At 38.2% G+C, this 26925-nt stretch overlaps 2 protein-coding genes and 1 long non-coding RNA gene across 10 annotated transcripts in view; 1 reads left to right on the top strand and 2 right to left on the bottom strand.

Moving 5' to 3' along the window:
- KIF2A (kinesin family member 2A) overlaps positions 1-18942 on the top strand; it is a 54671-nt gene extending 35729 nt beyond the window's left edge. For 3 of the 6 annotated variants that reach the window (XM_050330065.1, XM_050330063.1, XM_050330066.1), the window contains exons 15-21: positions 3008-3118; positions 8422-8489; positions 10152-10265; positions 11394-11544; positions 13145-13246; positions 15248-15383; positions 17203-18942. In XM_050330065.1, the coding sequence (XP_050186022.1) occupies positions 3008-3118; positions 8422-8489; positions 10152-10265; positions 11394-11544; positions 13145-13246; positions 15248-15383; positions 17203-17288 (768 nt within the window). In that variant the 3' untranslated portion in view covers positions 17289-18942. The remainder of the gene's footprint in view (positions 1-3007; positions 3119-8421; positions 8490-10151; positions 10266-11393; positions 11545-13144; positions 13247-15247; positions 15384-17202) is intronic. The other 3 variants (XM_050330068.1, XM_050330067.1, XM_050330064.1) reach the window with 2 other exon arrangements.
- On the bottom strand, positions 18899-26406 carry DIMT1 (DIM1 rRNA methyltransferase and ribosome maturation factor). Of its 3 annotated transcripts, XM_050330109.1 has the most exons (12): positions 26269-26406; positions 26101-26174; positions 25645-25731; positions 25207-25268; positions 25008-25101; positions 24870-24919; positions 23933-24056; positions 23726-23818; positions 22984-23048; positions 22721-22784; positions 22134-22240; positions 18899-21453 (listed from the first exon to the last, which is right to left on the bottom strand). In XM_050330109.1, exons 1-12 carry the CDS (start codon positions 26321-26323, stop codon positions 21411-21413), a joined length of 918 nt encoding a protein of 305 aa, XP_050186066.1. In that variant the 5' UTR covers positions 26324-26406; the 3' UTR covers positions 18899-21410. The 3 variants fall into 3 exon arrangements, with proteins under 3 accessions (XP_050186066.1, XP_050186067.1, XP_050186068.1); XM_050330110.1 differs by lacking the exon at positions 26101-26174 and having other exon boundaries at positions 26269-26398; XM_050330111.1 differs by lacking the exons at positions 25645-25731; positions 26101-26174; positions 26269-26406 and having other exon boundaries at positions 23933-24060; positions 24873-24919.
- The window catches only part of LOC126647666 (uncharacterized), a 143864-nt gene continuing 135837 nt past the window's right edge, over positions 18899-26925 (bottom strand). The window contains exon 2 of the long non-coding RNA XR_007630636.1: positions 18899-19472. This is a non-coding gene — a long non-coding RNA (uncharacterized LOC126647666). The remainder of the gene's footprint in view (positions 19473-26925) is intronic.

Consider the following 26925-nt stretch of genomic DNA (forward strand, 5'->3'; position numbering starts at 1 on the left):
ATTGCATTTAGTTTTTGTAAAAGAAAAAAACCAACAAAAACCCAACCAAAAAAAAACCCCATCTTGAACAGAAAGTCCCCTAGTAGTTGAATTTGCAGACATGTCTGATATATATTTAAAATGGAAAAGCAAGTGACTTTGGTACTCAGGGTATGAAATACTAATTGGAAATATGCTTACTGATCTCAGTATTTATTTCCTTTTTTTTAAATAAAAAATAAAATTACATTGACAGTATACTATTTATTTACTGCTGTTAATATATTCACTAGAGCAAAACAACAGCAACATGTCCAGAAAGAGCTAACAACGGCATAAAAATAAACCTTGAAAGTTGAAATCCACAGCAAATTGTGTGATACTGTCACTTTACAGAATTTCATACATCAATCCAGGATGCATCAACAGAGCTATGAAATACTACGTACCAGCACTGTGGTTTTATGTAAAAAATCGGAACCCCTAAATCACTGTGCTTACTTTTTTATTCCCAGTATAAATTTGGGAGAACTCTGGTATCTGACTAAAGAGATCTCACAAAACACCACAAAATTGTGATCTGTAGTATGTCATTACGAAATTGTGTGGCATGTTGAAATATTGGAAGCAGCAGTTCCAAAACTGTCGCCTGTTCTGATTTAACATCAAATGAAACAATGCAGGGAACATGTTGGTGTTACTGTTCTTTCAAATGTAATTGAATAAAGCTGTTTTGTTTTGTTGTGTTTTGGTTTTTGTTGTTATTTTGTTGGTTTTGGCAGTGTGTGTGGGTGTGGGGGTGTGTATGTGTGTTTTCAGTTGTTGATTTTGTGCTGGCTAGTGCTTAAACAACATATTTTGTTAATTTTCCTAAAAGTTGTCTTTTTAATTATGGCAAAATGTTCTGCTGGTGCTGTACTAGTGATTTTGATCTAAATTATATGGGGAAGGGGAAATAAAAATAAATTGAGGTTTTGCAGAGATCTAAAAGGTGGTAAGACAATAGAAGTTTCTCAATTATAAGTTAGTTTTCCATTTTTCATCTGCCCAAAAACATTGCTCAGCTTTTTCTATTTGTATTCAGGACCCATGAAGTTATTGTCAAGTTTAAATTAAACTAGTATGTTCTGAGAAGTGGTCTTTGATGCTAATCCAGTGATGTTTGTATCTGGTTATCAGTCCTGTCTTAACCTGTTCAGATTTTTAGTATGGGAAGTGTTTGTGTTATATCTCTACATGGAAGTAGTGTTGTAATTTTGTTACCTGATTTTCTGAGCTGTGATGAAAAGCAAAAAGGAGTTAAAAGCTCTGTTAATTTAGAAGCTGGAGGTGTCCTTCTGTAATCTTTTACTAATAAAGAAATAGCCCAATTCTAACCTTTCAGGAGTAAGCAAACTAAAAATCATTATAGTAAATTAAAATATTTTAATTAAACTTGTTGATTGCCATATCAACAATTCAGCATACACATTTGTAACTTTTTACTTTGCAATGTCACTTGTTGAAAATCTGTTGGTCTTCTTCCTGTCTTATATGCGAGTTTATGCACTCTTTATGCAAGTTTAATATTAATGTATAAGTTAAAAATAGTCAAGGAATACACTGCCTTGCTTACCTGTAAGTATTGAGTCTTATTTTAGCACCTGTATGTGAAATTCACATTCAACAAGCTTCAGATTTTCTGTTTATCTGAGCTGTGTCCATTCTGTAAAATTCAGCTGGTTAGTTTTTTCAGTAATTACTTTAGTTAAAACCAATTTACCCTTGTGTTTGTTTTATCCTGTATAATGGAATTTTTATTCCAAGCCTATTTTTAGTTCTGTTTTATGCTGTTTCATGGCTGCCATACTTTCTCGGATTATCTTTCAACAGTTTCTAGCCTGGCTTCTGGAAGAAGCTTTTTCTAGGAAATTTCAAAAGACCGCAAGGATGTGTCTTCAGCTGAAGGATTGGTTGAACTTCTGTAGAACTATTCATGTAACACAAAGGCCATTCCATCTGTTGGTGCAGCTAAAAGCAAAGCTCTAATTTAAAAAGCATTTGAAGGATGGTTGTTTATAGAAGTTCTGTGTGCAGATGTGTTAAAAGTGCACCAAGGAAACCTTGCATCTGAAGACGTGTCTGAAGCAAAGTGTCAAGGCAAAGGCACAATGTGAATTAATGGTCAAAATATTATATGACAAAACCACAAAAATTTAAAATGAAACTTTCTTTGCCTAGGAAGTAACTCATGATGTTAGAGCACTGAGTGGACAGAAATTATGTTTAGATTAATGCTATCTTGGTTTGCACTGTTGTGCTTAGTTGCTGATATAACTTCTATAGTAATTTCAGAATATTTACATCTGTAGAGTATTGTTCACTGGAACCCAACCAACTGCTAATATTAGTGTGGACCCATGCCCCTGTGAATGAAAGAGGAGACCTTATTTCTGTTTTTTTCACTTAAATAGTATTTTAAAACAGAGAATGACTTAACATTTTTGAGTGCCTTCCAATGCTGAGTATATCAATAGAAAGCTATGCCTACTAGGTCTGTGGCCTATCTGTGGCTTTCAGAGAGTTTGCTTTCTTCTGAGCTCTAAAGAAAGTCAGTGGTAAATTTAGAATCAAAGCTACTGCTTTTAATTGGTATAGTTAACACATGTCCCTGTCCCTGCTGCTGCTGCTGCTGCTGCTGGCAGAAGTTGTAGGTCATTCAGGCTTTTGTAGCTGATAATCAGAAGTAATTGTTAGCCTGAACATTTAACATCCACAGTGTTTTGTTTTGTTGTTGGATACAATAGGTGTAAACATTTTGGATGACACTCATTTTTTTAGGCTTCTAAGTCCTTCTTTTTAAGTTCCTTCCTCCCTGCTGAGCTTAAAGAGAGGTAGAAACCTAACACTTACTGAATCCAAGCTTTAATGGTAAATTTTAATGATATTTTAGGGGAGAGCAACAAAATAAGCATGTAGTTTCTGATTCTGAATTACGTTTTTATTTTATTTACACAACACATGTTAAAGAACCTCTTTGTTCTTTCAGGAGTGCATTAGAGCCTTAGGCCGAAATAAACCTCATACACCCTTCAGAGCAAGTAAACTTACTCAGGTGCTAAGAGATTCATTCATTGGAGAAAACTCACGTACCTGTATGGTAAGTTGATTTGGTTAACTGTTCTAAGAATTACAAAGAGAAAAGGCACTGTGAATTGAAAGCCTTTGTGAATTATGTTTAAAATTGGTCACTTGCTACTGGCAGTGTGTTGGACTTAAATTTCTCCACTGACACTGTATGTGGAGGGGGATTTCAACAGAGACATTTCTGAATTGTTAGGATTGAACATTAGGAGAAAGTTCTTCAACAAAGGGGTTGTGCAGTGTTGGAACATGCTGCCCAGGAAAGTGGTCAAGTCATCATCCCTGGAGGTATTTAAAAGATGTGTAGATGCATCACTCAAGGATGGTGGGCTTGGTTGGGTAAATGGTTGGATTAAATGATTTTTAGAGGTCTTTTCCAAATCAAGTGATTCCTTGATTTCAGATAACTTGTTCCTGTCTCACTTTTTATTGACTCTTCTTATTTCTTCCTTTAGTTTTCTAGCTAGGCAGGCAGCTAGAAATACTTCTAGGTAGAATTTTGTCTGTTTTTAATAATGTCTTAATTATAAAAGAGTGTTTTTTATTGATGCAGAATTTTGGGAAAGGTGTGTAGACTGGAAATACAGAGATGAGTTACGATCTTTAAGTAACAAAGACTAAAAGTTGGTACCAAGTGCATCAGTGTATGCTTCAGGCTGTTGAGGGGGAAGTTACTGGGATAGATGGAATGAATAGCTGTAAATAAATATGTAAAAAATATATATGTGTATAATATATAAAATAAAATAGAAATAAAAATTATTGAAAATAATAGAAATTATTATTAGCTATTATAAATATATAAATACATGAGTATATATAAATATGTAAATAGTTGTTGAATAGTTGTAAATATGCATTTCCACCAGTCTGAAAAACAGAATTCTTCTGACAGATGGAGGAAAGAACAAATAAAAGCACTGACATCCAGTAGTCTTATTTGTGCATTCTTAACATTTCTCCTTATGAGAAAGCAAACTTTCTGCACACCTATTACTAAGTTTGTTTGTGTTGGATACTTTTCACAGACTCCTTGGAATTACTTAGTCTGGAGGCCAAAAAGGTCTGCAGACCACAACGTGAAAGCTGTGGTGTTAAGGCAGCCTAGTCTTCCCTTTAGCTGTTAGGTATGACTCTAATTTGAAAATAGTGATAGGATAGCACTTATTAACCTACCTTTCTGCAGTTTTCTGGTGAAAGGAGAGGATTGTTTTCTTTCTCTCTGAGACACACCTAGCATAAGATGCCCCTTCTTACTGCAGAGGGGTTGAACTGAATGACATTAAAGAGTCTTTTCCAAACCAAATCATTCTATGATTCTATAACTTCATAAATCCTATCCAGGATCGATCAGAAAGCTAAATTGTGCATCTCCAGCGAGTGTATCCACACTGCTGAACGAAATTTGAAAAGTTGGTCTGTTGGAAGTTACTCTCTGCATTTTGAATAATTAACATTTGTGAATATTTCATGGAAGTTCTCAATTAAGGAAAAAATCCACTCTGAAATTGAGTGGAAATATGCTTGAATTATATTTTTTATTTTCTTATTCAGATAACTACAGTTTCTTCACAATTAAGCGGAAGAAGCTTCTTTCAGGATGAGATCCTGCTTTCAAACTCATTCTTCTTTTATTTTTCCCTGCAGTTCTGAGCAGTAGGAACACGAGCGACGTTCTGGGTTTAGTGTTTGTTTACATGTAATTTTTTAATCAAGAGTCTAATCAGCAAAGTTTATCTTAAGATACTGTCATTGTTTAACCCCAGGCATCAACTAAGGAATTTCTCAACAAGACAAAGATTTGATCGAATGTTCCAGTGTGCTGTTTGAGTAAAACATTTTGCAACTGTGTTGTGCTTTTCAGTATGGAATGCATATAAAACGATGTGGTAAATCTCGTGATTTTAACTTACCAAGGGATTCTTGGAATGGCCTGGTATAAAATACCTGCTGCATGTTTTCCACTTGTTTTATGACATACTAATCTGTAAGGAGGATATTTGAGCAAAATTCATTTGGTAGTTTCTACATTTTTGTGACTTTTCCTTTTATTGTTTATGGACTCCCTGTTGCAATTGTAAAATTTATGTCTTTAGGGATGGAGTAGTCTCTTCTGTATATAAAATTAAACTATGATTTGGAAATATATTTTTTCAAATTTCAGAAAAATATTTTGAAAATAACTTCATAACATGGACAGTCATGACTAGGATGTGCTTTATTCAAAAGAAATCTAGAGACACGCAGTCAGCATAAATAGGTTTTTTTGAACTTTATTAGTCATTGCAATTTTACTGTTCTTGTCCTTAAATTGTTTGAGAAACCATTTAGTAGGATAATTTATCACCATTTGAAAGTTGCAATGTGACTACATAGAACAGTCTCATTTTTTAACCAGTGCTGCTCCTTGATGTGCTGCATCCTTGATGTGCTGCAGTCATAGCTGAAGTGCCAGACCCATAAGCCCTCCAGGGTAGGAATAGGAGCCTGTAAACTTCAGTGTCCCACTGGGGCCATTGAAGCCGCTGTGGTGGCTTATAAGCAATGTAGACACATGCAAAATAGGAAGAATGGTAATTTCAGGTCTTAAAGATACTCCTGTTTGTAAGTAGTAGAGCTTTCTCCATCGTCATTTGAAATTCAGAATGAGGAAGCGAGTGACAAAGAGGTCAGAGTCCTCTTGTCCTGCCTGGACTGGGCTTTTTGGGGCATGAGGAGATGTCATACACGAAGACTTGTGCACGGGTTCATGTGCCCTGAAAAGGATGTCCACGTGGCTGACAGCACCTACAGAGGCATGTCCCTATGTGCATTTAGCTATATGTGCTACAGCAACTGTACTGCTCTCTATGCTGTTTATACTCTTTAAAATGTTGAAGCAGTCTCCTAGTGTTACAGCAGTTGTTGTAAATAGTTAAAGCAAAAGATGCACACAAGCAGAGGAAAACAGAGAATTCATTCACTTCTCATTGTCAGGCAGGTTCAGCTGCGTCCAGGAAAGCAGGGCTGTATCACATGTAATGATGCCTTGGGAAGACAAACACCATCACTCTAAACATCCCTGTCTGTGGCGTGTTCTGAACATTGAACTGATGGAAGAGATGCATACATTTTTCACATTATATAAAGCAGGAAGGGTTTCAGGAACTGCTAAGTTTTTGTTAATTAGAATCCAGAACAAGAGATGTGTAATTGCATGATCTTCTTAAATATACAACTTGTTTTTATTAGTAACTGATGTGTAAACTTAGGGGTTTAAACTTAAGTCTGTATGGTAGCAGGCTCTTTAGGCTTTCTAACCTGCTTCCACCATATATTTTTCCTTTCTCTCCAGAAGGAGAAGTTCCTCTCAGGGTGACAACTTCTGCTTTTGTACAGGAATGTCAGCAACAGGATATAAGAGAAGATTGGGATTATCTAATCCCCATCAGTTTCAGTCTCCTGAGAGAGCATCATCATTGTTGTGATGCCATGAAAAATGTTAGTATGTAGAATCATAGAGGTATTTGTCATGGGTAGAGCCTTTACCACTCTCTTGAAGAGAGCATAGGTGGAAAACTTGGGCTACCGAGAAAAACTAGGACAAATAATGTTGCCACTGTTGCCCAATCACAGTTCTTATTTTTTCTGAGTTCTGGAAAGAAGGTGCTATCTTCAGAGTATCTTATTTAACTGGAAAAGTAAAGACCTTTAGATTCCAAATATATCTGATAAGAAGTTTGCCATAAAATAACTTCTGAGGAAAAAATCATATTATAGAATCATAGAATCAACCGTATTGGAAAAGACCTCTGAGGTCATCAAGTCCAACCCTTGATCCAACACCCATGGTTACTAGACCATGTCACTAAGTGCCACATCCGGTCTCATCTTAAAAACCTCCAGGGACGGTGAATCCACCGCCTCCCTGCGCAGCCTATTACCATATTTGATTACTCTCTCTGTAAAAAATTTTTTCCTAATATTCAACCTAAATCTCCCCTGGCACAGCTTAAGACCATGCCCTTGTGTCCTACTGCTGGTTGCCTGGGAGAAGAGACCAAACCCCCACCTGGCTACAACCCCCTCTCAGGTAGTTGTAGAGAGTGATGAGGTCTCCCCTGAGCCTTCTCTTCTCCAGGCTAAACAACCCCAGCTCCCTCAGCCTCTCCTCACAGGACTTGTGCTCAAGTCCCTTCACCAGCCTTGTTGCTCTTCTCTGGACCTGCTCCAGCACCTCAGTGTCTTTCCTGAACTGAGGGGCCCAGAGTACTCCAGGTGTGGCCTCACCAGAGCTGAGTACAGGGGAAGAATCACTTCCCTGCTCCTGCTGGCCACACTGTTCCTGATGCAGCCCCTGATGCCATTGGCCTTCTTGGCCACCTGGGCACACTGCTGGCTCATGTTCAGCTTCCTGTCAATCCAAACTCCCCGATCTCTTTCTGCCTGGCTGCTCTGCAGCCTGTAGCGCTGCATGGGGGTTGTTATGGCCAAAGTGCAGGACCCGGCACTGGGCTTACTGAACTTCATACAATTGGAATCAGACCATCTCTCCAGCTTGTCCAGGTCCCTCTGCAGAGCCCTTCTGCCTTCCAGCAGATTAACATGCCCCTCCAACTTGGTGTCATCTGCAGATTTGCTAATGGTACACTGAATCCCCTCATCCAGATCATCAGTAAAGATACTACATAGAACTGGGCCCAGCACTGATCCCTGGGGGACACCACCAGTGACCGGCCGCCAACTGGATGCAGCACTGTTCACCACCACTCTGGGCCCGGCCATCCAGCCAGTTCCTAACCCAGCAGAGAATATACCTGCCCAACCTGTAGATTTTCTTTACTTAGAAAAATAGTTAAATTCAAACTCATCTTTAATATTATTAAGTATGATTTTTGACTATGGCCAGAATCATCATAGAGTCTCCTTGAACAGAGAACAGCCTACAAAGATATATAAAAAAATAATCTGGTAATTTTTTGGAGGGTATATTAGTCTTACAGTCTAGTGAGTTGCATATTTCCTGTTTTGAGGAGTCTTTTATTTTTTAGAGTTTTGCATTTACATATTATGTTACCAAGATAGTTAGGTTGGGGAAATTGATTGAATTTTTATGAATTCTTGATGTTTTTTGTCTGGTTAAAGGAATTAAATTGAAGCTTTGACTGGACATCTGTGTCTCTGAGATGTTGTTATATAACGACAACTGTACATAGCAGACATTTTTTGTAGAAGATTGCAAATGAAACTGCAGATTAAAAAAATATATGAAGTTAATTTGAATTCATCTACCCATTCATGTCTACAAAGTGATTTTATTAACATGTGGCTTTTCTCCAGATTGCTACAATTTCTCCGGGAATGGCATCATGTGAAAACACTCTAAATACATTGAGATATGCAAACAGGTATGTAAAATATTATTTCTTATAGCTATACCAGCTGTTGATGACTGACATTTGAAATAGTTGTTCCATGATGGTTTTAGCTACTTGAATAATTTGATCATAGTTGCATTTCTTAATAAGATCCAAATTACTGATCAAGGCTCACATTTAATTTGTCACTTTTTACAACCATTATAGTAGAATCTATAGAAATCACATTTACACCATTATCCAGAAATACAAAGATGGATGATGTGGATTGCAAGATATGTGGAAGATGTCACTATTAGTTTTGCCACTGCTCTGGAGGGACCATCTCTTGCATTAGTGTTTCTGATGATTCCCTGGGATGTTAGCTACAAGTTCTGTGATGTTATTTTTTTTTTTCATCCCCACGGTGGAATTGTAGGCAGTTGCCAGTGTGTATCATACCTTCGTATGAAATTTCACGCTTCCCAAAACAGACAAATGTCTGAGACCCCCAAATAAAAAGCCAGTAAATCCAACAGACTTTTTGATCACTGAAGAGAAATTAGCACCTCCAGAGGCAGATGCTGATGCTCTGAGACCTGTACTGCTCTGAGAAAGTGTTCCGTTCTCCCCAGTGAGTTTGAAAGAAACCCTCTCCTGCTGCAGTTCTCCCACATTTAACAGAAATGGGGTGATCAGGTTCTGTGTGTCCCTGCAGTCAGACCTTGACCCACAGACACCCCATGTTTTGCTGCAAAGCACAAGGCTGCAGACAGGGGCCTTCAGGTATCCTGGTTTTGCCATTTTTTACCATGTGGTGGCCTGCTTGTCCCAGTGAAAGATGGCAGAATCACGACAGCTCCTGCTTGTCGGGGCACCACAACCAGTTGCTGGCTGGGCACAAAGGCCTGCTGAGGAGGCTTACTGCCAGCTCCTCTCGATATCCAAATGTCCCTGTGTCTGAATCAAGGGAGGCAGTAATAAACCTGCCTAGCTTGGACCAGTCTTTGTGATTTCCTTCCTGGAGAGAAGGAGGCTTCTCCTCGCCTGCTTACAGTAATATAACAAAGTACCGTCCACATTCAAGACTCGTGGGAACTTTTACCCCTTATAGAACTCGTGTTGCTCAAGTGACTCTAGAAGAGTCACCACAAAACTTTAAACACTGTTTCTACTGTACTGAATAGTTGTGCTGAAACTGTTTCCTCCCTTTGGTGTTAAAATTGTATATTGTTATGGAGTACCTGTCCCTGTAATGTTACTTCATTTGTTTGTATAGTTTTTTATTTTTTTCTAACAATACATCATTTTCACAGTTAGTAATTAGGTGCTGGACACTAGCGTGTGTGCAGTGAAAAAAGGATGCAGAATAGAATTTAAAGTTTTGTAGCTGTAGTGGTTTGGTATTTTAAAAGGAGCCATTTATTGGAATATTGAATGTAGACCAAATCTTATTAACTATACAAATGGAAATCTGGAACTAGCCTTCTGAAAACACTGCTATTATAGTCCCCTACAAATTAGCAGCACCGGTTTTGTTCAGTTTTGTTAGTAATCTGAACTGTTTGCAGAAAGTTTAAATATGTTGACACACATGTGTTTTAGTATAAAAATAATTTTGTAGTTAATTATTGAAGTATGCTAAACAAAGAGTTGTCATTTTAACTGTGTTTATGAGAACATTTAATTTGCCACTGTATTTTGCTGCTGCAGAGTAAAGGAGTTTGGAATTAGTCCTTCGGACATTCCCTTCTCACAGGGTAGTGGCAGTCGCTCTGATCTCTCTCCTTCCTATGAGTATGACGACTTTTCTCCTTCAAACACCAGGTCTACTTCATTCTATACATGGAATCTTTATTTTTAATTTTTTTTTTGGCTATGTAAATTTACAGACCAACCTTTCATTAGTCCCTTGCCTTGAGTCACACATACTTTGTTTTTATTTTGTTTTGGCAGGTGATGGTTCTGCATGATCTGCAATCATCTTCCCAGTATTTTGTTTACCCTCCTTAAACATCCACATTCTGTATCCAGGCTTGCTAGTTTCCTTCATACATTAAAAAAAAAATGATGATGTCACCTTTGTCTATTTAGTGGACCAAATCTAACAATTCTGTGTTCAGGGTAACTTAAATATCTCTGAAAAAATTTCTACATGTGTATGTTATTAAAACTTTTTATCACTCTGAAGTTAAATGAAAAATATTTTCCATTGTAGTAAGTGCTAGTTGAAAAACATTTTTCCTATTAAAGAAATGTAGAATATGTTCTAAAACTTGCTATACTTTCAGACTTTGAAAAGAGACTTATGAAAGACTCCATCTTTCATAAACTTGCTTTTAAATGGTATTTTTTTGACAGAAGCATTACTAATCTTTGAACTACTTTCATGCTGCAAAAGCCTAACATTTTATTAAAATATTTTGAACTTTGAAATTAATTAAAGGATCTATTTATTCTCTGAAATACTTGGTTGCTAGTTATTATTTTCTTCAGAATTTCTTTATTGTTTTGCTTAGAACAGCTAATGGGGTGCTGATCGACTAACTTTTTTAAAGCACAATTGTGTACACCAAAAAAGAAAGCTGGTCAGGTTTAGGGTGAATGAACTTTCCTTTCAAACATCACTCATTGTTAAGGAGTTACTGTTGAGGGGTTTGAGATTCTTGCCCTCCTAACTGTTAACAAGCAGCAAGATTTTAATCAGGAAATGCCTCTTGCTAGAAGATTGGCTGTAATCCATGTGCAATTATTAAAAATGCAATGTCCATCCTTTTTACAAATCAGACTAACACCTTTTTGTCACTGAAAGTACATTAAATTTGTGAAGCTGACATCATCATCTCCCTTATTAAATGAATTAATTGTGCATAAACCTATAGAGCTTTATTTTTGGTTGTGACTCTTTTGCACAGAAAGGTACTAATTTACAACTGGAACATTTTCTGTTTGTAGGGTGAAGGAGCTGACGGTCGATCCTAGTACCGCAGGGGATATCCGTTCCATTATACACCATGCTCCCAATCAGATGGATGACTTGGACACACAGTGGGGTGTGGGAAGCTCTCCTCAGAGAGATGATCTCAAACTGCTTTGTGAACAAAACGTGAGTAGTTTACAGTATTACACGGAAAGAGATAATGCAATACAGTGGCAGAACAAATCCAGATTAATGTGTATTTGTAGCCTGTTAGCAAGATCTTCAAGTAAATAGATCATGCCTCTTCACCTTTTCAGTTTCTTGTTCATTAACATACAAAAGAAAAACCAAACCCAAAAACATTTCTTGAAGGTTTCCTTTCATCCTCCTTTCTGATTAGGGATTTTAATATCTTGGCAAGGTCTGCTCTAGGCTCTGGCACTCTGTAAGTGTGCATTTTTTTCCAGTACAGCTTCACATTTTTTTCAGCAGTTAGAAGTATCTGGGACATTTGTCTGTTTTATTTAAAACTCTTTGTGGTTTTGAGCATTATATTCCCTGCATGCAAACCAGTCTTCAAATGAGTTTGCCTTTCTCTGCATGTAGAAATCTCACTACCCATCATTCTTCATCCTGGCATCCTGATTTTCCTGGAGTGAAACCACAGTGTGCTGTTTGGAAAGAGAACCAGGTGATGTTCCCAACATGTCTTCCTGTGCTGCAGGAGTTGGGAGCTGAGAGGCATCTTGCAAAGGGCATTTTCCCTCATTGCTAATTATCAGCTCTGGTGGTCCTGGCTCCTTAAATATTCAATAGGGATTAAAACTCGATTTGTGAAAATGCTGATGAAAAATAGAATGGAAAAATCCTTACTTATCCTTAACTTTTTTCACAAATCTCTGTTTCTCAGACACTTCTTTGTGGTGTCTCCAGTATTTCTTACTTTGATAACTGGCTTTTCTTCCAGTACTCTGTTTTATAAGAACATTCTAGTGATTCCTATAGCTTCCCACTGGACAGTCTTTCCAGCCAGATATCCTTTCATATCACACTTGCTCATTACTCATGTGGAATGAAATTAAACTTTAAAAAATATTTCAAAAGCATTGTATAATTAACTGTACTGTCTTACTAAAACATTAATTAAAGCCTACCTAGCACTTTCATTTTTTGTTGTTAACTATTCCTTTCTAAACAAGCCCTATTTGCCCCAGTTTGTACATCCATGAGTGCATTCTTCTAATGTATGAATCACTATGTACATTTTAGATTTCTCACTTCACATTTAACTTTTTTTTCCAAAGGATTAATTTAATTTTGATTTTCTGAAATGTATTGAATGTAATTGCTGTTCTCTTTTTTCGAAAACTGTTAACTGTTGCAGCATGCACAACAAAAAGCCCTGACAGAAAACCAGAGTTTTTTGTAGGCATTAAAACCTACTAGAAATTGTAATTCTTCCCTTGTGGTTTCTTCTTCCCATTCTTTCAATTTGTTATTTTTATGTGGAATACCCTGTTTTCCAGTATTTGCTAAGATTAGTGACTGAAAATTTTAGTAAATATTAATTGAACTGAAATCTGTAAATATTTTCAATATATTTTGAATTTATTGCCCCTTCTGCTCATTCCTGGACATTTTCTTGTTAGAAGTATTAAATTCTATTTTTGACAGGTTTTGTCTTCTTCATCTTTCTTTCCATGTTCTATGATGAAATGGATAACATTCAGTATGTTTCTGTAGCCACAGTTCTTTCCAGACTAACAAGGTTAACTATTGTTTTTAGGAAGAGGAAGTTTCTCCACAGTTGTTTACTTTCCATGAAGCTGTGTCACAAATGGTAGAAATGGAAGAGCAAGTAGTAGAAGACCACAGGACTGTCTTCCAGGTAAAAGAGTTTGTTTTATCCTAATCCAGGAATTTAGGGTTCTCCCAATGAAAGTGCATACTCTTGAAGATGTAGGATGTCATGTGGCTGTTCTGATCTGTCAAAGATTTCTAAATTGATTAATTATTGTAAACCTACAGATTCCACTGTAACCACTAAACTTTGTCCTCATGATGAAAGAGAAGCATATTTCTGTATCATCTCAGAAATTTACCCAGATTTTCCTTTGCCATGGCCAGCAATTAATAGTAATGTCTCTATCAGCACCATTTCTGTTTGGTTGTCTCCCTCTAAGATACTGCAATACTCCATCCAAGTATTTTATCTGCATACTGTTTTGTGCCATCTCTGAGATCCAGAAAAGACATGGGCATTTCAAACTCTCTGTTTGCTTCCATTTTACAGCTATGTAAAGGTTTTCATTCACTATTTGTCAGGGTTTCTGAAAGGAATATTGCCCATGCAGTGTAGCATTGGTCAGTGTTACAGAGCCTTTTACACTCACAAAATGAATTGTGGGAATAAGTTACTAGTTTTGAAAAGGAAATGTGAGTTGCTTCTGTTCATAACCTTAAGGGCCTTTAAGCAGGCTGGCTGTTTACCAGAAAATAGCAGACCATTTAACCTATTAAACCTCAATTTATGTATCTAGCTTAGTGGAACATTGATGAGTGTTCAAGTAGGATGCTGAATAACACATTTTACAACAGATGCAGAGATTTAGTTATTGTGAAACATTAAGCCTGAAGTAAAACATACAGAAGTGTGAGTGTCATATGCAATATGCTGTGGCTGTGTCCTAATGCTTGTGACTTCTGAAGAGACAAACTGCATTAGTTAAAAGATGTTATTGCCTGTGTGTGACCATCTGGCCTTCTGCTCTAGACTACTGCTCCTTCCATTGTTCACTGGAAGGAAATGTGTCTGAGCCTCATGTTCCTTTGTTTGCAGTGTGGCTTGTGCGAGTGGCTGGGCTGTGCGAGTCGCTGGGCTGCCCTAATATAAAATCCATCTTCTGTCAGCTTTTTCTGGAAGCAGCTGATAAAAAAATCCTTTTTCTGATAAAAATAGCTAAACTCTACCTACATAAGGAAACATGCTCTAAAGGTGTTGGTTTTCCTCTGCCTCGGATGTACAAGATTATGTTAGATGAGTCTTACCACAGTGCAAGCTTCTTCTGTCCTGAAAGCCAAAAAACAAACAAGGGGTTTGGACTACATTTTCAGTTTTGCTTAGGTTACTGAGCACAGAGGGAAAGACTTTATTTTAGTATGTCAATCCCAGCATGCCTAGAACTGTTAGCTGCTTTCTTTTTTTATATCAAAGCATTTCCAATGGGATCGGTTCTGATCACAGCTTTGCATGCTTCTGTAAGATTTAAGCTTCTCTTTCAATTCTTCTTTGCTGCAAGCCTTTTTTTTGTGTGTGTGTGTGTGTGTGTGATATTCAGAGTGCAAAGATGCCTGAGAATTGCTTTAATGAGTCTTTACTGTAGTCCTGTGAGTGGAGTTAGATCATGCAATTAGTGAGTTTAAAATAGGTCATCTTCTATACAGCTTCTCTCAAAACTGGACAAAATTATTTTGGCTTCTTGACTCTAGTATAATGACTCTAGGACTATAGTCAGTGGTAACCAGCTGATACTTAAAATTGAAGCTTGTCTTCAAAGTTTGAAACTTGTATAAGGGAACACAACCATGACATGAAGTTCTGTTTGCTGAGTTTCTTAGCTTTATGACCACCTAATGTTCTGAATTTGAAGAGAACTGGTATAGCTGGGTTTACCTGTTGCTGGTATGACCACTGGAATTAAAAAATAAAGATACAGTTTTGCTGAATTAGGAATAAGATTTCATTTTAGGATTTAAATCTATTATATTGAGGTGACTAGACAGTAAATGTATGGTAATTTTGATAAAAAGTCTAAATCAGCTCTTTGTCTTGACACTTGTCTTGAAACTTTGCTTATGTATTTTGTTATTTTTTTTAACTTTTATCTAGGAATCTATTAGATGGTTGGAAGTTGAAAAACTACTTCTTGAGATGACAGAAGAAGTAGACTATGATGTGGATTCTTATGCTACCCAACTTGAAGCAATTCTAGAGCAAAAAATTGATATTCTGACCGAACTTAGAGGTAAATTGCTTTTAATCACTTTTCTGTGCATTATTAGCATATGCCATGGAGCCTTGCTGTAATAATGAGGAGAAAAAAACCTGTGTGAATATATTCTAGGGTCTTTTTTACCTGCTTATGCTGCTCTGCAGTGTCCTGTGGTAGGAACATTTATTCTGCTGCCTGAGAACAAGTTCGCATCTGTGCTCAAATCAGCCTAATGTAGAGTCTATGCTTTACCTCCAGAAAGTATAAACTCAATCCTGCAAATTTTTGTTTTCTTTTTTCCAAAACACTGAAAGAAGATAAGAAAGTATAACTGTGTGAAAAAAACCAGAAGGCAATGCAATGAAGAAAAAGTAGTAGGAACTCCCAGTTCCAGCTCTGTCTCACTCTGTAGTGTAGCAAGGAGCCTGCTGTCATTTTTTAAGACTATACTTACGAGTGGCATCAAGCTCTTCAGTATCTTGGTTGGTAGTTTACTTCTTTTTTTCAACAGCCTTTCTGTTTGAATTTTGTCAGCTAATCTTTGTTGAAAAACAAATTGCAGGCTTATTACTTTACTTGGTGCCTAAGATTTACTCTGCCACTTCTAAAATCAGCTTGTCATCTTGGTACCTCATGGGGATAAGTTTTTCGTTTCCATTTTTTGTTAACTATTTGGACTCCAGGAGACACAGCTATACTGGTAAAGCTTAAGGGTGGGGTTTGGGGCTGAGTGGAGGGGTTTTTTAATGTGTTAGAAAACACAAAAAAGTGTTTTCACACACACAAAAAAAGTTAGAATCCTACTTTTTATTCAGACTGAGTATCTGCTGTAAATTAGAAGAATGCATCAAGCAAATCAGATTGACCTGTTTGCCTTGTAAGCATGCCAGTTATGCTTTAGCTAGGAATTGGGGGTTCCTTGTTAATTTTCTTTTTATGGATGGTAGCTTCCTTTTCAGAAGACAGTTTGAGACACCTGCAGTGATAAAACACAGTTTAGGTGACTTCTAGATACTGTTTTTGAAACAAGGTACTGGAGGTAAAATGCTATCCAAGAGATCCTTACATCTTTATAGGAAGCATAATGTATGTGTAGTTTTACAGGAGAGAACACCTGAAAAGTCAAAAATTCTGTCCTGTTGTCTTCTGTGTTCTACTCATGGTGCATAATGATCACTGGATTGTTTAACTTTTACTTCTATCACTATGGGACTGACATCTTTATGCTGTCCTTTTGGTTTCTTTCTACCCAGTCTTGGGCTTATTACTGGGGAATGGAAGGGAACAGGAATAGAAGTATGAGGATACCACACTTCCTTTCTCAGGTTTCTCCCATTCCTGTTATGATGAAACAAATGAATAATGCATTTAACTATTTAGAGTTGAATAAGTTCCAGAATTTATTCACCAATGCTTTTCACATTCATAGAAAAACAAGGGGACTAGAAATTAAATGTACAGAAGAGGCTGATTGTACACTGAATAAGATTTTGTATGCCTCCAAGGTTGGTTTGGAAGGTACTGGGAAGGAAAAGTACACATGTGGTATCTCCCTAGATTCTCTAAGATAAAAGAAAGTGTGAATAGTTTGCATTCTGGGCATGCAGTTGTGTAGTTTACAAACTTATTATGCCAAAAGACCGAGGTAGCATCAAGAAGGGACTAAGTAGCTGAGCAGCTTGTTTGTATGGTGAGTATTGAATTTAAGTTTGTAGTTTGTAGCATCAACTACTTTTGTGAAGGAATGTTCTTTGTTGTGCACTAGGGCTGGGATGTGGAGGTTTAGGGCTTATTTTCCAGATCTGTTCAGCACAGGCACATCAGTACTCATTCTCTTATGTTTTCATTAAAGACAAAGTGAAATCGTTCCGGGCAGCTCTTCAAGAGGAGGAACAGGCCAGTAAACAGATCAACCCGAAAAGACCACGTGCCCTTTGAAATGGGCCCTTGCTGCTAAAGGAATCCATGAACCTGTACTGCTGTAGCACACATTTGTTACAAAACCCAGTGGCCGGGGGAACTCAACTACTTGAAAGTGTAAAAGCGTTAGAAATGTCTGTGGAAATGTCCTGTTTCTTATTCACCTGAGTGACATTTTCAGTTTTATGTGAAATGCTCCTATGATGTCTACAAAATGCTTCTAGACCAGACAGCACATCCATGCAGGGTTCAGATCTGTGAAGCACTTTGTTTTTAATATTTCATTTATTCAAATAGTAACACTTGTTTGGAGATACTTGCCATGTTTTTAATAATGAAGTAAAACTGTGGCCACTAAAAAGTCACAGCACTTCCTTCTGACCATGTTTAGTCTATTACAAAGACTGGCTGTGCCGTTTTAAAATTGTGGCGTGCATGCACACACTAGTGGTTTTGTATAACTTCTCTTCTACAGACAGCTGTGCTTACCTATTCCCATTCTGTGCCTTGATGAAGGCTACTTAACCCTAGACATCCTTTCTAAAGCACAGCCTTAAAAACCTACATTCCTTATGTCAATATAAATTACTTTAGTGTGTGTACATTTTTGATGTGTTTTAATACTTATTTTTTGGTGGCTAGTTTCATTTCACAGGATGTGCCATATCATTTAAACAGGAACTGCAAGCTGTTAGGAGTGGACAAACAGCTGGACATTCCATTTTCCTTGTACAAATCTGGAATCTTGATTTATTTGAATACCATAAAGGGTGGTTATATTAATTCTAACATTTTCTCTGTGATAATAAAAAAACAAAAAAACCAACAAACCAACAAAACCCCATAAAAATATAAATTAGTTGATGTGTAATAAAGAGTAATGTTTAAGTACTAAGGAGAGTTGTACCTTAGGATAATGCAGATATATGGTATGTGGTGATAATGCTGTGTATGGATAGTTTAACTGTCAAACTTTGGGGATAAATACATCCATACTGGCCTTTCACATACTGTTTTAAAAACTTGGCTTTTGATGCATGACAAGCTTACATGTACATTAACTGTAGTTTGTAGGTAGTTTGAGTAGTTCTGTTGCTTTAAGAAGTAGCTAATACCTATTTTTCCCTTTGTACAGTGCCAGCAGCTGAAAAGTGGGGTGAAATTTGACGATTTTGCACAATACCTCTACCTAGCGCTAATAGAAATCCTGCAAGTACCTAAATTCTCACAAATGGCGCCATGTATATCAGCACTTTTTAGATGGTGGCACTCAAGTTATTTTTGCAAGTCAGTATCCAAAAAAGACTGACCTTTCATGTAAGAATTTCCTGTCAAATGAAGAACTGTAGACCTCTCTAGGAGTTCTCCCTATTTCCAAGAGTTCATATCAGCAGACTTTCCCTTGGAACTGTTTAAGAATTACTTTTGGAATACAAGCCTGTTTGTTTGTGCCAGGCGTGGGGGGAAATAAAGGGAAGGCAATGAAAAGAGAGTTAAATGAGCCAGAATTTCTTGTAGTGTTTAATGTTTGTATCTCCCATAGAAAGGTAGGCTATGGGAAGCTCTTGTCGCATCATGGTTAAAAATATAAAATTCTCCTGTGTGTACACATTAAAACTGAAACAATGTAGATTTTACATAATGTGTTTAATAAATTAAGCTATTAAATGAATTACATCTGAGAATTTTTGTTACTGTTTCAGAAGGGTTTAAATTTGTCAGCACATTAGTTATATTTTTGAAAAGAATACTCTGAATTCAGAGTAAGTATTTCCTTCTGCAGCCAACTCTTCTCCACATGTTCATCATACAGGAAGAAATTTCCCAGACCACTGTCCTAACTTAGTTTTGCATCAGGTCTTAAAAGAAACATCACACCTTTCTCAACATTTACGAACGTCATCCATCACATTTAAAAGAAAAAAAATAACTTGAAAAGACAGACAATAGCTTTTGTTAGCAGGCAGGTTATTGTGTGAGAGGGTTCCTTTGAAGCTGCTCCTGCAGAATTCTGTAAAGTCTCCGAAGATTGAGACGTCCTACATGAGTAACAGTGGCTTCCATACTATTTGTCTGTAGAGCCACAACCAGGCTGTGGCTTCCTGCCAGTACCAAAAGGGACAGGAAAGACAGAATTCACTTTCAGCAGCTTTTTATAATGGCCAGTCTTCGCGAGCGAAGATCCGGGGAAGGTCTCTACACCTTCCAGCCTGCGCATTGGATTTTTTAGGTGAGACACAGTGTGTGCGGAACTGAGCCCACCCTTTAATCCTAAGGTTCATCTGCCGGGGCCAAGCGAGCTTGGACGGTGGCAGCGAGGTCCTTAGGACGTAGATGGATTGCCTTTTTAAGGGTTAACGAGCTCCATCTGCCTGGGAGTGGCCCTGACTGGGAATCGAACCCGGGCCTCAGAGGTGACAGCGCTGCGCCCTTAACCACTAGACCACCAGGTACTACGCTGTGTAATTACATGTGTCCTGTCAGCCAGCACATGCAAGCAGAAACTGTGTCTACACCCAGTCTTTGTGCCAGAGCCTGCTGTAAGTGTGACTTACACAGATACTGAAGCAGTGAGACTTGAGATAACCTGATATGACTGGTTAGGCATCTGACTTCCTGTAGCCCATTGTCATAATGGACTGGAAATACTTTTAACAGGACTCAGACAAGTTTATCCTCAATTCCTGTCCTGTAAAATGAAAGCATTTACGAAGTGTGACACAAGCCTCCAGCATTTGTTCCTTCTGTCTTAGTCTGGGCATATTCCTTGTGGCAACTTACCCAACTCACAATTTGGTTCTGCATGCAATGAAGCAGCATGAGCATTATTGAATTATTAAACTGTGAAATAAATGAGCAATTCAGTTTTTAAAGTCAACATCTCAGGATGCGTGCAAATTCAAGTCTATTTCTGAATCAATGACTTCTAAAGAACTGAGAGGGGATGTCAGTGGTTGGACTCAAGAGATCTTTTCTATCCCTAATGATTCAATGATGCGTATAAATGAAGTTTATCTTAGAGGAGGTTTTGCTGATTTGCCTGTTTTCTCTTTTGCACTTAACTGTTGTCTCATGGAAAGATACACTACACTATATCTGAAAAAAAATCACATGGTATTTAATACACAGGGTGATGCTTTCACCCCTGCATGATGCTACAATTAATAGTTGATGTTTTTGACAGCTGTGCTGCAGTTAATGCAAACTTCGTTGGAAAAGCTCTCCCTTGTCCTTAACAACTCACATATATATATATAACCCAAACTGTATTAGATGGTTCAGTACTTTCTGTGAGGACACAAGGATGACTGCCCTAAGTCTCACTGAAAGCTTTGATCTATGCTAAAACTCCTCCTTGCCTTGAAGGGTGAAATAGTTATCTTACAAAAATAGCTACTTGAATTTATACTTGGCCAAAAAAACCCTTCTTCTGTGCTTATGAGATATGGCCCTTCGGTAGTTTTCTTCTAGTTACTACAGTGGGGGAGGAGAAGGTAAAGGTGATTACACTGGTGGTTTCAGGTACCACAGTAATGTTTCTGTAAGTGATACCAAGCCCATAAGACAAATGCTGTTGTTCCCAAGGAAGAGTTATTTTTTTCTCAAGATTTCTCAAAGAGAGGCAGATTACTAACAGACTTGGAATGTGGGTAGTTACCAGAGGACAACTGGAAGAGACAGGCATTTCAAATCAAAAAAAGTGTTTAAATACACTTTAAAACAAACACACAAACAAACAAAAAACCAAAGGGAATGATCACAACTCCACTTTTGTTGTCCAGACCAGTTATGGGTTGTAATGTTGAGTATTATGCAAGAATATATGGAGGTGATCAGAGAACACAGATTTCAATTATGTCAACTTCAGTCCAGTTTTGAGTATATTCAGAAATACATTGTCATGAGGAAGTCCAACACCTTGCTTCAGTCGTGAAAGAATGTACTGTTTTTAAAATACCAAGCAGCAGAGCTTACCTGCTGTTTGTGATAAACCACATCTAACATTTTAATAAGAGCCCAAGCATATATGGCATATTTCGTTCATTGCTCTTATGAGAAGAGCTTGTCCCGTTGCACTCGCTCTGACTTAGGTAAGACTTTGGTGACAAAAAGCAACACCTCTCGTTCTTCTAGTAGGATCTATGAGAAATGGATGCCTTCTGAATTGAAGCCATGCAGCAATCTGAAAGAGTGAAACATTTATGTTACAATGCTACAAATTTATACTTCAGCTTAAGGCATTTTCAAGACTTGCTGGCTGGCAAAGAAAACAGTATGAAAGCAGCCATCACTGGTCAACTGCAATAAAAAATTGCAGCAAACTACAGTTAGTTATGTTAGATCCTACCAGGTTTACTATGATTCTTTAAAAGCAGTAGTAGTCTTAGTTAGTATACTGAGAAACAGCTATGAACTTTTACCTCTAATTAGGAGAGGAGTCATGCTGCCACTTAAATTAACTGTCCATAAGTAAAAGCAGCATATAGCAGGTTATTATTCATATTTCAAATTATACTATAGACTGTGGCTTAATCCTCAAGGCAAAGAAAGACTCTGTAAGACTCCAGGAAAATTCTAATAACAGTTACATTACTAAAGTCATTTTTAAAGGAGATACAGAAGGGTCTAGTACACAAACACCAGAAATAGAGATCTTTAGCTAACTGCTTCTCAGTGTTGTAATCAGCATTTAAAATATATATAGGGTTTAAGTGTTTGTTAAGTGTTGCCAGGAGCATCTGGTACTGAGAGGGAAACTACCTTTCCTGTGCAACCCAGCACTGAGCTAACACAGGTACAGGTACAGATAGAATTTAACGCAGCTTAAAAGGAAGGCATAAAGAGTTAAAAAAAAAAGGATACCGAATGAAATCATCTATATCCATTGAGCGGGCTCGTTTTTCAGAGTAACCTGTATCTTTTAGAACTGTCTGTATTTTCTCTGCAATTTTGAAGTTTTCAGGTATTTCCTGTCAACGGAAAATAGGATAGAAATTATATTCCACTCATTGCACAAAAAAGGTTCATTTAAATTACCTATGTTTTCCTGCTCTTGGAACAGTTTTTATTTCAAGTGATAAAAAGTTGTATTTTTCTTGTATGAATTATTGTATTACTCTATTGTATCTGAATTTTTATATCTCAGCTCATCCACTATAAATGAATCACAGCAGTATTGCAAGACACGGAAACTTTTATTAGATTAGCAGAAGACCTTGAGACATACACAGAAAATATTTTAATAGCATACTCGATTTTAAGCTTTTTCACTATAAATTAGTGACACTTTTAGATTTTTCACTAAGAAAAGAGGCAAGTTCCTACCTCCCTCAAATTCTCTTGGAAAAACTTTAACATGTTACACTTTTCAATATTAATTTTTTACTCTTTTAAAAGACAATATGGAGGTCACAGTACACAGAAATAGAATATATTAAAAAGGAACTTACTGTATTATGTAAGGAACAATGAATTCGGTAATTATGATCCAGCAACTGCTCTACAGCACTTGACCTAAAAGAAATACAAGTTTAGAATGGAAACCAAACTATAACTACCTTTTTTATTTGACTGGTTGTTAATCTTCACTATAAAAAGTTGTAACAACTACACAGAGCTGTTCTTTTTAAACAGCTGTCTACTTTTCCTCTAAAAGACATGGTTAACTTGATGAGCTCTCAAATTTTGAAAAGATTTGACAGAAGTTACTTACTTAAATGCTGCAGAAAGTGTCTTGTTTTTCCTAACAAAGGCTATCCTTACCAGACCATCCCACTCCTGAAATTAAAAATTTCAGAATTTACAGAACGGAACATATAGCTACTACAAACAAGAATAGTCACTACGGACAACTTCACAACCATATTGAACACAAAGGAAAATCCTTCATGAAAATGAAATTCTAAGCAATACAAAACCAGTCCTGTCTTGGATAGAGCAATACAAATGGAGAAAATACTTCACCCACAAAAACTCTTAACTGTACTTTTTCATGCCTAGGCACTACTGGTCAGACCATACGTGCTGAGAAGGCAGATACTTAAAATCTGGCTAACCTTGGGCAAGGCTGAAGTGGCTGTTCAGTGTTTTAAAAATTAAGAATCCTGTAACATCTGTCTTCAGAGATTACACACACTCGTCTGAAGATAAGACTTCTCATAGATATTCCTTTGACCAAAACCTATAAAGTCATCAGCTCTAAGGGTCTCTGGGAGTACAATGAAAGGGACATTATCTGCACCACTCTAACTGACCTTGATTTTACCAGAATTACTGTACACAAAGCTGTACCCAAATTGATGGTTGCACATTCTGTTAATGTTGTAACACAAGCCTGATCAATAGACTATATATTTCAGAAACTCCAACACATAGCTGGTACTTCAGAGTAAAATCAGAACATAGAACTAAGTAGTATTATCACCAGTATGTTACGTTGAGTATACAGTGGTCACCTGGAAGTTGATAGGAGGTGGTGGGTTCTTTGGCTCTATTCTTACAACACTGGATTCAACTTTGGGAGGAGGCCTGAAGTTGTTCTTTCCAACCTGTTGGTCAAGAGCAGTGAGGCAGCTGTGTGAACAAGCAGCAAATCCTCCTATCCCTTGAAACACCCTTCTTCTGTCTTTGACAGCTCTGTTACCTAATGCAGAATGACATACCTTCATCAGGTGGTCCACTCGAGCTAATAACTGAGTATTAATGGAGAGTCTGCAGTACAGTTTAGTTCCTGGTTTTGCAACCAAACGAAGTGCAAATTCCCTTTGAAACATAAGTATTGCACACCTGAGAATAACAGATATCAGAAAATTAATTCTAAGTAATCAATTTTTATGTCAAAAGAGAACTAACACACTTGGAAAACACACACTGTGCCTCAGCACTTACAAGCAGTGAAAGTTTATCATAAACAAACTCTGCTTTAATTAGCCCAGAGTGCACTAAAAACCCTAAAAGCCATCAGAAAACCTGGTCAAGCCAAACGAGTCATCTCAAAGATGTAACAGAATTTATTATTAATAGTGCTAAATGAATCAGGATCAAAGACACAGGCTGGTCTCAAGTTATTTGCCTGTAACAAATCATTTTGAATAACTCCTTGTTGAGTCCTTCAAATCCAAACTCTTCAAAAATTGACCAGTAATGTCACCAACATTAGTGTTTTAGTGACTGAAATTAAGAACTGCAGACATACTGAACAACACACAGAAATACTTGGGCAATTAGACTTTTAGATCAGACAACAGGCAGTGACCTGGATTTGGATCCAACCCTTTTCACACTACCTTTTTCAGGTTGGAAGGCATTTGGAAGGCTACGATGCCCTACTTATCCCTGAAACGACAACTAATTGTAATACTAAAGAGGTGTAACTCCTGTTTTCATCAACCAGATGCCAAGACTGAATCTCCTCATCTTAATATATCAACATAAACTAATTTCCAGGCACTATCAGGTTTATATTACAGAAGAATTTTGGTGTGGCTCTGATGTATCAAATCGCTATCTTAAGAACCAAAAAAGAAAATTGATCTGGAAATATTTTTAAAACTACTTTTTTTCCTATGAGGCAATAGAGAGCTCTACTCTTCCACGTACCTGAAAAAAGGTCTATGAAGCAATAACTTGAAAACAAAAGGTGAAGAAATCTGAAGAAAAGAGTAACAGAGTAAGTAAAATTTCTGGGAAATTATCATTTAAAAGAAAAAAATTTCTACTGTATTGTTTACCCCATACCTGATAAGGCAAGTTAGCCACACATGCATCAAAGAATGGCAAGTCTGTTTTCAAGATATCTCCAACCTTGATTTCAAGTTTGTTTGCCAGACACCTGTGGGAAAAAATACATTTTGATTATTCTCAGAGAAGCACGTTGCCAATGTTTTGTCAAAGCGGCTCCACTGTTTCAAGTGCTATTTCCACAGTTGATACTTACGTGCCCTGGATTCTCTTCTGAAGTTCACCAACAAGTCTAGGGTCAATTTCACATGCAATAACCTGAAAAAAAAATATATTTGCAACTTTATGCAACACCTCCTAACTGGGATTAAAATTTTAATCATAAAAACCCCCAACCCTGTATCTATTGCCGTAGGTTTAAATAATTCTTAAAAATTCCCTATTAGGCTATGCACCTTCCTCCCTTTCTGAATACATGCAAGCTTTACGACATAAATGGATAACAGCAATGTAGTTTGATAAAATAACAAAAGATTTACACAGACAGCTAAAAACTCATTGGGATTATGCAAATGTTAAGAAAAATATCCATGGAGTGATTCTACTGATTTGAATGCACTGTATAAAGACTACAGTCTAAGCCACAATGTGGCCAGTGGTAAGATGGTGCGCGTGGAAGGGAATTCGCACTTACTTTTTTTACTTTCTCCAACATCTTTACTGTCAGGTTGCCGGTTCCCGGGCCCACTTCCAGAATGACATCCGTGCGGCGCAGAGCAGCCTAAGGACAAACAGCATTTCGGGTGCTTGCCTAGAACGGATTCCGCGCAACCATTTGACTTCAGAACGAAAGATAAGAGCTTTTTACGTAGCAAAAAGTTCAAACCGGGTATCAGAAAAGCGTGAGAGTCATTTAGAAAGGAAGGAGCGGGAAATAGGGACTTATGCTGTCCGGGAGCAGAAAAGCCAGCGAGCAGCCACGTTAAAAAAAATAAAAATCACACACACAAAGAAGTAATGTGATGGCAATAACCGCGGTTCAGCGGCAATAATCGCGGATCAGCGAAGCCCGGGAAGGGCCGGAGCCAGGACTGCGCGTTCCCGGAGCTCCCGGCGAGTCCCGGCTCCCGGGACAGCCGCCGCCTCCCACCTTCTCGATGATGCTGTTGACGACGAGAGGGTTCTTCAGGATGTGCTGCCCGGCCCCAGTATTGAAGAGGATGCCTACGGCAGAGACCGCCGTGTTACCGCGGGTGCTCGGCCTCCCCGCTCCCGGCATCCCGCCCGGCCGGCCCGGCCTGGCCCGGCCCGTACTCACCGCCGGCGCGGCTCTCCCGGCGGTCTGAGCGCTTCCCGGCCCGCGCGTTGGGCATGTCGGCGGCTCCGCTGGGATCCCTCGGGAAGCGCCGCGCTCGGCTGGAACCGTCCGGGACAGCGCTCCACGTGCCCCGCCGCTCCCCACCGGCCTCGCGTGCCCCCGCCGCGCGGGACAGCGCCCCCTGGCGGCCCGGCGGCCCGCCCTCCATCCTGCCGGGAAAGGCGGCTCCTGCCCCCTGTGATGTGTCACCCTTAAGGGGAAAGAGGGCACCCGAAATTCGTAAACCCTCGTGGTCGGAGGGAGAAGTCAGAACGTTCGCAAAAATCTAAGGAAGTTTTGTAAGTGAACTACACATGGCATGGAAATCGGTGTGTTAAGTCCCTGACCTACTATCTAAGCACACGAGAGTGGGGTTTGGTTAAAGGGGTAGGATGAAAAAGGAGGAAAAAAAAAAGATGAATTAAAGAGGAGAGAAAGGGAGGAAGGAAGGAAAAGAGGGAAGGGAAGGGAAGGGAAGGGAAGGGAAGGGAAGGGAAGGGAAGGGAAGGGAAGGGAAGGGAGAAGGAAAAAGGAAGTAAGGAAGAAAATAAAGAATAAAAGCACAGTCAATTCTTGTAGACTTTTCTGGAAATGAGTCAGAGGGATTCGGGGGGCTTG

Source organism: Myiozetetes cayanensis, unplaced genomic scaffold (assembly GCF_022539395.1).
Source record: "Myiozetetes cayanensis isolate MyiCay16 unplaced genomic scaffold, myiCay2020 scf4, whole genome shotgun sequence".
Lineage (NCBI taxonomy): Eukaryota > Metazoa > Chordata > Aves > Passeriformes > Tyrannidae > Myiozetetes > Myiozetetes cayanensis.

Bases quoted from the DNA above. Each gene is read 5' to 3' on its own strand.
- DIMT1 (XM_050330109.1), bottom strand. From the start codon at position 26,323: ATGCCCAACGCGCGGGCCGGGAAGCGCTCAGACCGCCGGGAGAGCCGC. The intron at 25,732-26,100 runs GTGGGAGGCGGC...GTTTGTCCTTAG, and splicing joins TCAACAGCATCATCGAGAAG to GCTGCTCTGCGCCGCACGGA. The intron at 22,785-22,983 runs GTAAGTAACTTC...TATTTCTTTTAG, and splicing joins ACACTTTCTGCAGCATTTAA to GTCAAGTGCTGTAGAGCAGT.